The sequence below is a fragment of the Camelus dromedarius genome, chromosome 18 (assembly GCF_036321535.1).
Source record: "Camelus dromedarius isolate mCamDro1 chromosome 18, mCamDro1.pat, whole genome shotgun sequence".
Taxonomy (NCBI): domain Eukaryota; kingdom Metazoa; phylum Chordata; class Mammalia; order Artiodactyla; family Camelidae; genus Camelus; species Camelus dromedarius.
The window spans coordinates 23513247-23525295 of NC_087453.1; the positions used below are offsets into that span (position 1 = coordinate 23513247).

Genomic DNA, 12049 nt, shown 5'->3' on the forward strand with positions numbered 1-12049 from the left:
GTCTTGTTCACTAAGCACCTACTGTACACCAGGCTCTGTGTTTTACATACATCCTCACTCGTCTGACTAGGTTTGTCCAGAATCAGATTTTGAGGCTCAAGGATAAAGATCAGAGACCCTAAAATCAATCAGCCCTGTGTGTGCTGAGATGAGCTCCGACCTTTCCTCGCTGGTGTCCTTGTCCTTGCGTCCTCCCTGAGCCTCGTCCTGTAAATGGGACCCCACTTGGGCACCCTTCTCAGGGCGGGTGGAGGGAACTGAAGAGCTGAAGGTCGTGGGTGGATCAGCCAGCCTCAGGCTGATCGCAGCTTCTCGTCCTTTTGGGGGCATCCAGAATGCTGGTGTTTTTATGACTTCACATGTTCAAGTAACACCCTCTTACTATATCCTTAAAATGTTCCATGAGTTTTAGGAAGCCTGTTAACTATTGACAAATGCAAATATTTATAATATTTGCTGTCTGTCGACTTTTGACTTTTACAGGCAATATTGGGTAATAATGAACAATTTGAAGACACCCTATAGGAACTTCTACAGGAAGAAACTGTGCTCACATTTTTTTTCTCTTTAACGGAGGCACTGGGGATTGAATCCAGGACCTCATGCACGCCGTACACACCGAGCACGTGCTCTGCCACTGAGCTATAGCCCTCTCCCTGCACCCTCACTTTGATTCTCTGATTTGTGTGTGTTTTCAGGACACGGGAGCTGCTTCTGCCTGCTTCACGGGCCTGTGTCTGTGTCTCTTCTGACTTAATAACAATTAAGAAATTAACCACCTCTGCTTTCTCAGCTCTCAGTGACCTTTGCTTTCAACTCAAAACTGACCCAAGAGAAGAACCCAGATTCAGAAAAACATCCCTTCACCCTTTTCCTTTGAAATTCAGGGATTGGCACATTTGTCCTACTGGAATATTTGTGGAGAGAATGAAAACTATGGAGTAAATTAATAAATACCTGAAGGGAGAGCTCTGGATATAAATACAGTCCAGGTTGAAGAGAAATCTTTGTTTAGTTTTGTGAAGCATCTTGATTTTACTCACAGCAAGGATGCTTCCACTGCCAGACTGAACCCTCACTGCAACCCCAGGAAGGACAATGCCTGCTGTCCCGTTTCACAGATAAGGAGCTGGGAGGGGCCCCGGCCACATGTCTCGTCTGCAGCCCAGGATGGTCCAGCATCCGTGGTGGTCCCGCCCCACCCCTGCTTCCCCTGCACTTACTTCTGTAAACGCTTCTCTGATGGGAGTTAAGTTTCCCAGGGGAGCCCAGCTAGGAAGAGTTAATAGGAGAGTGGCAGCCATCGGGTCTTTTGTTCCTGTGCCCAGATTGGTGGGAATTTACCTGGCAGAGGAAAGAAGGTGGACTTTGAACTCAGGCCTGGAAACCATATTGGCCCTGGCCCTGACTCAGAGCTCACCTCTGGGAACCTGTGTGTCTCCTCAGATGAGGATGAAGACACTGCCTTCCGAGACCTAATAGAAGGATTAAAACATAATATATGTAAACGTTCTTAGTGGGGAGCGTATAGCTTAGTGGTAGAGCGCATGCTTAGCATGCATGAGGTCCTGGGTTCAATCCTCAGTAAACTAAAGAAAAAAGATGGAAAAAAAAAAGAAATTAAATAAACCTGATTATCTCCCCCTGCAACAAAATTGAATTGAAATAAAGTTGAAAACAAAATCTTAAAAAAATATGTGAACGTTCTTAACTGCGTTGCAAGCTTATCATTAGTGATGATAATGACAATTATGTTCATTGTTGTAAATGCTCCTTTTGTAGCCAAACCCTCTCCTCCCGTGGTATCAGGCCCCGGCACGAGGGCCCCACCTGAGCAGATGGTGAGCTTCAACTGCACATCCCACGGCTTCTCCCCCAGAACCATCTCCCTGAAATGGTTCAAAAATGGGAATGAGATCACAGCCTCCCAGACCAGCGTGGACCCGGAGGGGGACAGCGTTTCCTACAGCGTCTCCAGCACAGCCAAGGTGGTGCTGGCCCCAGGGGATGTTCACTCCCAGGTCATCTGCGAGGTGGACCACATCACCCTGCAGGGGGGCCCTCCTCTCCGTGGGACTGCCTACTTGTCTGAGACCATCCGAGGTAGATGTCCCTCACACCAGCCCGAGCCCACACCTGCCCCCAAGCCCCACCTGCTCCTCCCCCTGCTATTGGCTCCAGGCCTTGAATTGCCTGGAATTGAATTCCTGACAGTCCTTCCCGACCACCAGGCACCTCCATGTGCTGGTCTCTCACTACTGATTTAATGGCAGCTGCCAGGTGACACCTGCCACGTGCCAAGCACTGTGCTCAGCAGTTTCCTTTACTTACAACAGCATCTCCAACTACTGAGCACCTACTCTAAGCCAAGCCCCTAAGTGCCTAGGGATTTCACTTACTTGGCTGCAGTTATTATATTCCAACTGCATGCCAGTTGCTTACTGATTCCCCACATTATAACCCTAACAGGAGCAACCAGTCCTTGAGCACCTGCTGTGTGCCCTGCACTGTGCTTAGGATCTCATTGATATGCAAATTGCACACTCAGTGTTTGAGCACCTGCTGCATGCCCGGCTCTGTCCTCAGGCACCCCCTTGCTGGGCTGGGAGCTGCTCTCCAGCCCCTGCCCTGTGACCTCTCTGTTCCACAAGGTCAGAGCTCCTGCCCTGTGCTGTTTCAGTTCCGCCCACCTTGGAGGTCACCCAACAGCCCATGGCAGGGACCCAGGTGAATGTCACCTGCCAGGCGAAGCAGTTCTACCCCCAAGACCTCCAGCTGAGCTGGGTGGAGAATGGAAACGTGTCCCGGACAGAAACGGCGTCGACCTTCACGGAGAACAAGGACGGGACCTTTAACCGGACGAGCTGGCTCCTGGTGAACTCGTCCGCCCACAGAGGGGAGGTGCTGTCCTGCCGGGTGGAGCACGACGGGCAGCCGGCGGTCAGCGCCAACCTCACCCTGGAGGCCTCTGCTCCCCAGAAGGACCAGGACACACATGAACACCCTGGTGAGGCCTCCACTCCAACTCACCTGGCTCTTAACTTTTGTTTTTAATGTTAAAAGTAGTAACTCATGCTTATTATAGAACAGTCTAGAAGTCAGTGGATACAGAATTTTAAAATGAGCTCCCTTCCCCCAAATCCCACACTCCAAGAGTACCACTGGTAACAGTTTGGTACATTCTTTATAGATCTTTTGAATTTAATAATTACACATTAAAGAAAGGAAGCAGGGAAGGAGGGAGAGCATCCTGTCCTTTCTCTTACTTTCTTCTACTAGCAAAGATCACGGTCACCGTTCCCCATCTGCCCGCCTCCCTCCGCCTTGCTCCTTCCTACCTCTGCCTGGCCTCGCTGGCTGCCATCGCAAGGGTGCCCTGCTGGGAGCGGGGCCGGGGCTGCAGGGTGTCGGTGGCTTATCGCAAATATAATCAAGGCTGCACTAAACATCCTGGGACGTATTCTGTTACACATGTAGCTACTTCTGTGGGATGACTTCCCAAGGGGCATGTCTAGGCCAAAGTGCGTGCCCGTGTGAGAGAGTGACAGGTGTCAGGGTGTCATTTTCTCAGCCCCCTTCCAGCCTTTTGTTGGTGTTATCTCTCTTCTTTTTCAACATGGCAGCACGTAGTTGGTGTCTCTCTGGAAGTTTCCATCACCTGAACCCTTGTATGTAGCAGACTCTTTGAATGGATTAGCATAGAGGCCATGTCCTTCCTTCATGCATCCTTCAAGGGAATAGCTCTGAAGAAGCCTTGGGGCCATTGTCAGGGTGCCCTTGGATGTCACCAGTGGCTGGTGTTCACAGGACGAGCCTTGTGCTGGGAGGCAGGCTGTGTGGACCCACTCTGGCTGTCACAGTCCTGGGGAGCTTGGACGAGTCAGTGCCTCTGTCAGGGCTGCTCTGCCTGCCCCTGGCGGTGTTGAAGGAGACGACCCAAGCTGCCAGGACCCTGGCTGTCTCAGCATCGTAGCTTTAGGGCTAGGCACAAGGAATAGTAGACACTCAAGGAATACTTTTAGAAAGGACGAGTGAGATGGTTGATTGGTTAGTTAGTGAGGTAATCCTCAGAGCTATCCAGTGAGGTAGAGATTATAATTGGCCTCAGTAACACGTGAGGAAGCCAGTATGTGGAGAGGGGTTTAAATAAGCTTCTTGGGGTCACACATGAGGGGCATTTATTGGAACCTGCATTTCTGCAGCTCAGAGCCCTGCCCTCTTACGTAAGATCCCCTCCCTGTGCCCCGATGCCAGCCCCATCCTCACTGTCTCCAATCCAAGTGTCCTGGGTTCGGCACTCCCGTGTCCAGGTCCTGGGCGCAGACCAGTGCACATCTTTGGAGCTATGCAGAGTCCAGTAGCACGACCACCATTCCTCACCACCCCTTCCCGCTGTGCGTGTGATGCCTTTTTGGAGTTTTGGTAGACCTGTGTCACCAGGGCGGCAGTGCCTGGCTCACTCGGATGAGGGCGAACAGGCTTCTGTTCCTCGGGAGGGAGACTCCCGCCCACATCCTGCAGCCGGGGCTCCTCCGTGGCCTTTGGCAGCACATCCCTCCTGGCGTCTTGGCCTGGTGTTTGTGCTGCCCGTGGGGGACCCTCAAGGGGAGGTGTGTGCAGACCCAGGAAGGTGCCCACGTGGCCCAAAATGTCTGAGCCAGAGGTTCTCAGTTAATGATGCCTGTCTCGTAGTGGAAAGGGACAGTGGGTTTTTATCTTCTTTGTTTTACATCTCCTACGTGATGCCTCTGTTTTGTGTGGTCCTAGACAAGCCTGACAACTGGCACAGTATCTTTATCGCGGTGGGCGTGGTATGTGCCTTGCTGGTGGCCCTGCTGATCGCGGCCCTCTACCTCCTCCGAGTCAGACAGAAGAAAGGTAAGTGGATTCCCCGCTGCCTCCCCAAGACTTTGCCCCTGGGCTGTCCTTCCCAGAGGGGGAGGCCTCTGCTTTGGGCTACATGTAGCTTAAGCCAGAAGGACGTCCAGTTACTCCCAGTAACAAGTCCAGAGGTAGCGGTGCCAGGGCTGTGTGGCCCCTCCACCAAGCTGGGATCTGGGTGGGCCCCCACTTGGCCTTCCCCTTGTGGTTGCAAGATGGCCATCACTGCTCCAGACCTCACGTCCCCATGGGATTGCTACCGAGGTGGAAAGCAAGGAGCTGCCATGGTGGTGAGAGAGTCTCAGGGAGGAACAGTGTTTCCCAGGGGCCCCTGGCAAACTTCTGCTTCCCTCTTACCTGTCCAGGCTACATGCCCAGCCCCCGGCAGGAGGCTGGGAGGGAGCAGGGATACCAACACCGGCCTCCAAGGCCTTTGGGAGGATTAAATGGGTGATTCCGGGTACAGTGTTTGGAAAGTGCCTCCACGAGCCTCAGTTTCTTCACCTATAAAATGGGTGTAGCAGTGCTGGCCTGGGAGGATGGTTATGAAACCAATAAGCCCATATGAAACAGCAGCTCTGACACATTCTCAGACTCGAAAAAAATACATGTCCTCTTTCCCACTCTTGGAGGAGACAATTTTAAGCCAGTGTTTCTGAAACTTATTTGGCTACAAGTGATAGAAATACATTTCATGCCTCACCCTAATGCACACACACATCCCATATATAAAATTGGAACTCTGATATTTTCTTTTTTGTCATATTTTATACTATACTCTCTTTAAAATGCTGGTTGTCACCCACCACGTGCCACAGCCTGCAAAGTGCTGTCCTGAGCTACGCTTCTGCGCCCGGACTTGCGGACTGAGCTCGACAAGCATGCTGTGCATCAGCCCTCCGGCACCCCCTCTTCTCTGCCCCTCGAGTTTCCCTCCCTGCTGGGCTGGCTGGAAGGACTGAGCTTTAAGCTCCCGTCCAGGAGGGCTGCTGTCAGGCCCCACAGCTCTGGAATCTGGACAAGATTCTGCCTACTATGTGGTTTCCCTAATGTTCCTAGAGCACCCCTGCCGACACAGGAAGGACTTCTCCTTCGGTGGGGAGGCAGGATCCCTTGCTCACCAAGGGTGACGAGCCAGCCCTTCGATGGAGCATCCATAGTGTCAGTGAAACCCCAGCTCCCTTTGGAGCCTCACCCCTGGGCACCACGTCAGGCTCTGGCACATGTGAGCTCATTAGTGTGGGCAGAGGCATCGGCAATTTGTGTTCTGGAGGAGGAATTGGGGGTTGAAGAGCTTCAGACGCCGGTGAAGGCCACCCCAAGTGGTGGGTCTGCTTGTGTGCAGAGGCCATCTCACAAACGTAGGCTCTAGTGACAGTGACAACTAGCACTCACCTGGCTCTTCTGATGTGCCCGACACCGTTCTCACCACAGACCTGACCCCACTTCACAGATGAGAAAACTGAGGCATGAGGAAGTTGTAAAACTTGCTTAGGGCCTCCCAACTGGTGGGTGTGGAGGCTAGGATTCAAACCTGGGCAGTGGTTCTCCAGGGGCCATGTTTGAGACCGCTCTGCACATCCCCTCCCCCCAGTGAGACACCTCTTCTCCCTCATTGGTCCCTGGAGGGGACTGTTCATCCTCTACCTTAGTACTTGCAGTGAAATATCCTAATTTCAACTCTGTCTCTTACCAGCTCTGTGACCTGATGGAGTCATCCAGTGTCTTCGGTGTAAAATAGGGGTGATCACTGTCCCACCATTGGGTTCTGTGTGATGACTTGTGTCCCAGCACTTGACAGCCCATCAGCCTGCATTCAAATGTTAGATGCTGAGCTTCAGGCTTGCTAACTGGTACCACTCACCTAAAACTCCAGTACTGCCCGGGCACCAAGCATTCATCTGGCAGTAAGCATTCTTGCATCGTGGCAGCCTCCAGCCTGTTAAAATGTGGTGCAGAGCACATTCGCCAGTGCTTGTTGCTTTTTAATTACAATTTTACAGCAAAATGAGAGTCAAATGGTGGCTGAACCCCAGTGGCTTCTCTGTGGGATGCCCCATATCACAGGCCTAAAATCTCTGAGCCAGATGGACCTTTTCTTTCCTCCCAAAATCCTTTTTTGGAAAGTGGTGGGATGCAAATGAATGTCCAGCCCAACCCTGTGAGTTAGAGCACTGAAATCCAAGCTCAGAGAGGTGAAACGAGCCACCCAGGCTCACACAGCAAGTGAGTTGGTGTCAGAAGTGGGATTCACTCTTGCTCCCACCTAGTAGTCCTGTTAGAGCCTGTTCTCCAGCAGTGAAGGGCCCTGATGGGGACCCAGGCTTGCTGAAGGGTTTCAGGTAAGGTGTGTGGTGGATGGAAGTGAGGCTCAGACAGCGGTGGGGCAGTTGGCCTCTCCCAGGCCGAAGGCTGCTTTTTTGGGATCTGACCTTTGGCAACTCCCAGAGGTGGGGAAGCAGGAAGACCCAGCTCACTGATCTTCCTCCACAGAGGATAATGGACACCCCCACCCCCACCCCGGGGTGGGCATGGGGTTTCCTGTGGTTGGGAGGATGTGATTTCAACCATCCCTCCCAATATCCCTGCAGGCAAACTTCTCCCCGCCACAACCCTGCAAAAACAAAGTTATATGACAAAACTGTGTTTCTAGGTTAAATGACTGGCTTTTGTTTCTTTTCTCTTTCAGCCAAGGGCTCCACTTCTTCTACAAGGTAAGGGCATCACTGTGCTAGGGGTGCTTTTGCAGTTACTACTTGGTTGTTGGACAGCTCCCCCCAAAACTGCGAAGAATAATCCACACCCACTGACCCTCACCCTGTGCCGGTCAGCCTTTCCATTTCTTCCCTTTGTAAGCTCCTAGCGTCAGGTCCGTCTTTAATGACTGTCTCAAGGGAGGGGGTTTCAGCACACGACGGCGCTGACTTCTTGCCCGCTGTCCATAGACACTGAGACCCTGCACGTGCCGCGCCCCCCCCCCCCATTCCATGTTGTCTACTTTGCTCTTTCCTTCATTCGTTAAGGATTTATTGAGTGCCCTGGCACAGGTGGCCCTGGGAATGCTGGGGTGGATGGGTAGAAGCATCTTGGCCCTTCTGAAGCCTGTGCCCTGGTCAGAGGCTAAGGCAGTGACATCACATCGTAGGCGGTACATTAGTTTGTTGATTCATGCTCTCGGTGACTTCTGCCGAGTCCCTCCTGGGCACCAGCTCTGTTCTGAGTGCTGAGGATACAGCAGTGAACAGGAGTCAGTCTGGGCCCTCATGAGGCTCAGACACCGGTGAGAGAAGCAGGCAGTGAGTGTGGAGGTGAAACAATACGGCGAGTCCTGTCAAGTGGTGACAAATCAGATACATCGAGGGGGTGGAGGCTGGGGGTTGGGGGGCAGCAGGGGAGAGGCTTCCGCTGAAGAGGGGACATGAACAGAGACCTGAAGCTGGGGAGCTGTGAGGGGGTGCGTGCTGGGGGGGAGAGCAGGTGAGGTGAAGGCTCGAGGTGGGAAGTGCCAGGAGGATCGGGGAGCAGTGGGGCAGAAGGAACGAGGGGGAGGGAAGGGATGAGATCAGGAGGCGCAGGCCCACGGTCACTGAGTGAAGCCCATGCAGCGGATGAGTTACTAACCCTGACTTTTCTGCTTTGGGGACCCCCCTCAGCGTGCACCCCCAGCAGAGTAGAGGCAGTGCCCCATCATCTACCACGTGAACGTGCCTGCGTGGAAACGTGCACATCCTCACTGAGGCCAATAAATACAAACTGTAAATAGCTTCATGTGGATTCAGGTCAGGTTTTGCAACCAAATGGGTTTTTGCAAATCTTTTGATTTTGTTTTAGAGCTTTGTGGATTTCAGAATTGCAAAGCAATTCTGACTGATGACCTGGAGTGGAAGCCAGTGGTCTATGTATGACCTGTGGCTATTTGGACTCAGGAGTTTATTCCCAGTTGGATGAGGAGGCATAGGAGGGAGATGATCTGACTTTGTTTTAAAAGTATCACCCTGACCACTGTGTGGGAGCCAAGTTATAGGAGGTGAGGGTGGAGGCAGAGAGGCTAAAGAGGAGGCTGCTGTGATTGTCCAAGCAGATGATGGTGGCCTGGACCAGGGTGATGGGAAGTGCTTAGAAATGATCAGATTCTGGATATTTTTTTGGAGGCAGAGCTAAGAGGATTTGCCAATGGGTTGCAGGGTCAAGGACAAGCCCAAGGTTAGGGGCATGGTGGTGCTATGTCCTGTGTTGGGGGCAGCAGGTGATGGGTGTAGTGATGGGGAAATGCTTGGCATGGTGGTTGCACATAGCAGGAGCATCTAACCGTCTGAGGGGCCCTGGGAAGCCCTGTGCGTCCCTCCTGCCCAGCAGTGGAGTCTGTGGTACCCATAGGAGAAAGCCCCGCTTTCTGATCTGACCTCCACGGGTGGCCTCCTTTTCTGAGCCCTGGCCAACCTCCAGCCTCCCCTTCCCCTGAACAAGCAGAGCCACCAATCCAGCCAAATCAGACTTTTCACTGCCCCCAGGGAAACGTGCCTTCACCTGTCACACTTCCCACACCAAGTACATGCTTTTCCAAAGGCAAAACCCGACTTTGATCCTGTACCTAAAAGCCCTCAGCAGCTCCCTGTGGCTCTCGAGATAGCCCAGATGCCTCCTGGGGCCCTCCAGTCCCTCATGGTCTGGCCCTGCAGGCTTGACAGTTTCACTTCCGGTCACTCCCCATGCTTGTGTTCCGTGACTCAGCCATGCTGCGCCCCTGCACCCCCTCCTTCCCTCTGCATCCTTGCTCTCCTCCTCGCTCTTGTGCCCTGGCCTCTCTCCCTGAGGTGCCCTCCCCACCCCTGCTCCTGTACCACCCAGGGGCTGCACAACTCCAGGGGGTGGCAATCACAGGCCCTGAACAGCAGCTCCCCCTGCAGTTGTGCGTCATGGTCGCTAGGGCGGGCACCCCTCCTTTCACCTGGTTACCTCCTGCTCCTCCTTCTGGGCTCAGCGAGGGTGTTGCCTCCTCCAGGGGCAGAGGCCCCTCCTGCGAGCTCTCCTGGTGCCCCTGCATTGACACCCCAATGTGTTGAAGCTGTCTCTGCCCTGATCCCCATAGTATAACCCAACCCTCTTGAAAGCAGAGTCCACTTCCCTCACGGTCACCACTAAGAGCTGCTGAACTTGGCGCTGGGCCTGGACTGGAACAGGTGCTCAGTAAAGTTTTGTTGAATGAACAAACGAATGAGGGAATGAATGCCATCCCAGATGACCGCAGCAGTCCCTGGTCTCTAACTTCTCTGGATCCCCAAACCTCGCCCCGTCAGTGGCTTCACAGCCCCGAATATGGACGAATCTCTCTGTTTTGTTGTTTTGTTTTTCTTGTTGTCATTATTTTTTGCATGTCTTATCTCTTCAATTAGACAATACATTTCTGGAAGAAAAGGGCCGTGTCGGTAATAATGAGACAGCATCTGCAGCTAACATTTATTGAGCATTCGGAGTGTTCCAGGCGCAGATCTATGCTATTTTAGCTTGTTGGTGATTTAATTATCGCAAAACCCCTATGATTTACTATTATCCCAATTTAATTCAACAGCGGTTCTCAAACCTGCGCGTGTAGCAGAATCCCCTGGAGGGCTTGTTAAAACGCGGGTTACTGGCCCCACCCCCAAGTTTCTGCTGCAGAATTTGTTGTTTCTGACAAGTTCTCAGGTGGTGCTGATGCTGCCGTTTCTGAGCCAGACTTTGAGAACCCCCGCCCTACAGGGATTATTGTCCCTGTGTGTGGTCAGGGACACGAGGCTCAGAGAAGTCGGGTGACCTTCCCGAGATTCCACCGCATTTACTAAGCGCTGAACTGCAGCTCAGCCCCGATTTCTCTCACACTGAAGCTGAGGCTCTTCGTCACTGATCCAGTGCCTCCTGCTGCCTGTTTCTCCTTCCCCAGAGAAGCCAACCGTTTTCCGCCTGTTTTTTATTTTTCCAGCCTGAGCCTACCGAGGGAGCCGTGAGATCACTTGCTCCCTTTCATCTCTAAACCAAAGTCATAGCTAGTGAGCGGCAACGGCGGTGGTTTCTCATGCAGCTGCCGGCGTCGGCTCGGCTGCCTGGGATCAGACGCTTTCCAGAGGACGTTACTGTGGCTAACAACCCAGCACCCCGGGAGGGTGCCAGGGTGGAGATGCCACCACTTTGAACTCAAGGGCCTGTCAGGCTGCAGGGCCAGTGAGGGGGCTGGCTATTTCCAACTCCCTGGGTTAGGAATGTTTGGGCAGAACATTGTAATCTTCTGCAGCTTAGATAGAGAAAAATGTGTCTCTGCTCCCTTAATTGGGCACCGAGGTTCATTCGATCGGCCATTTGTTCACTCGTCAGACGTTCACTGCGTTTATTCTTGGAATATTTAAGGCTTTCCTCATCCTTTCACTTATTCATCTAGACTGAGCATAGCTCAGTGCCAGGCCTTAAGCTGAAGGATTACAAAGAGGAGCAAAAAAGACTCTAGGCCTGGTCTCCTGGCACTTTTGATCTGATGGGAGAGATGTTCATTCACTCATTTATTCAACAAACATTCATGGTAGGCTGACGATGCACTGGCCCATTATGAGATGTCAGCACTCCAGTGGTGAATGAGACAGGCCAAGTCTGCCCGTGTGGAGGCTGTGGTCCATTGGGAGGCATTTACCAAACAAGCTGGGAGGTTAATACGCAATGTGCCGCAGGTGCTGGTTAAATAAAACAAAGGCAGGCACGGAGCAGAGCAGGGAGGGGGTGTGTTGCGCAGTCAGGGAAGGCTGTCTGAGGGGGTGACATTTAGAATGTAGCTGAGGAATGAGAGCCTTGGGGACATCAGGGGCAAGAGTGGACCAGGCGGGGGGAAGGGCCGGCGCCAAGACCCTGAGGCAGGAGCAGCTGGACATGTTCATGGAACGTGGAGGAGCCGTGGGCAGCTGGAGTGCAGTGAGCCGGGGGAGAGAGGCGGAGGACTAGGACATTCGGCGGGCAGATCCCTTGGGCTGGGCCAGTCAGGACACGGAGATGGATTTCACTGTGTGGTGGGAAGGAGTTGAGAGTTTTAAGCAGAAAAATGATGCGACATCACTTATGCATTTTACACGTGGAGGATGGAGTGCCAAGGGGCAGGGATAGAGCAGAGACACCCGAGGGAAGGCCCTTCGGGGATCTAAAACCTGGG

General features: G+C 52.9%; 1 protein-coding gene across 2 annotated transcripts in view; it reads left to right on the forward strand.

The window, feature by feature from the left end:
* LOC105096050 (tyrosine-protein phosphatase non-receptor type substrate 1) overlaps nucleotides 1-12049 on the forward strand; it is a 43626-nt gene that overhangs the window by 24615 nt on the left and 6962 nt on the right. For both annotated transcript variants that reach the window (XM_064475826.1, XM_064475827.1), the window contains 4 exons: nucleotides 1783-2103; nucleotides 2681-3007; nucleotides 4768-4878; nucleotides 7571-7595. In XM_064475826.1, coding sequence (XP_064331896.1) covers nucleotides 1783-2103; nucleotides 2681-3007; nucleotides 4768-4878; nucleotides 7571-7595 — 784 coding nt within the window. The remainder of the gene's footprint in view (nucleotides 1-1782; nucleotides 2104-2680; nucleotides 3008-4767; nucleotides 4879-7570; nucleotides 7596-12049) is intronic.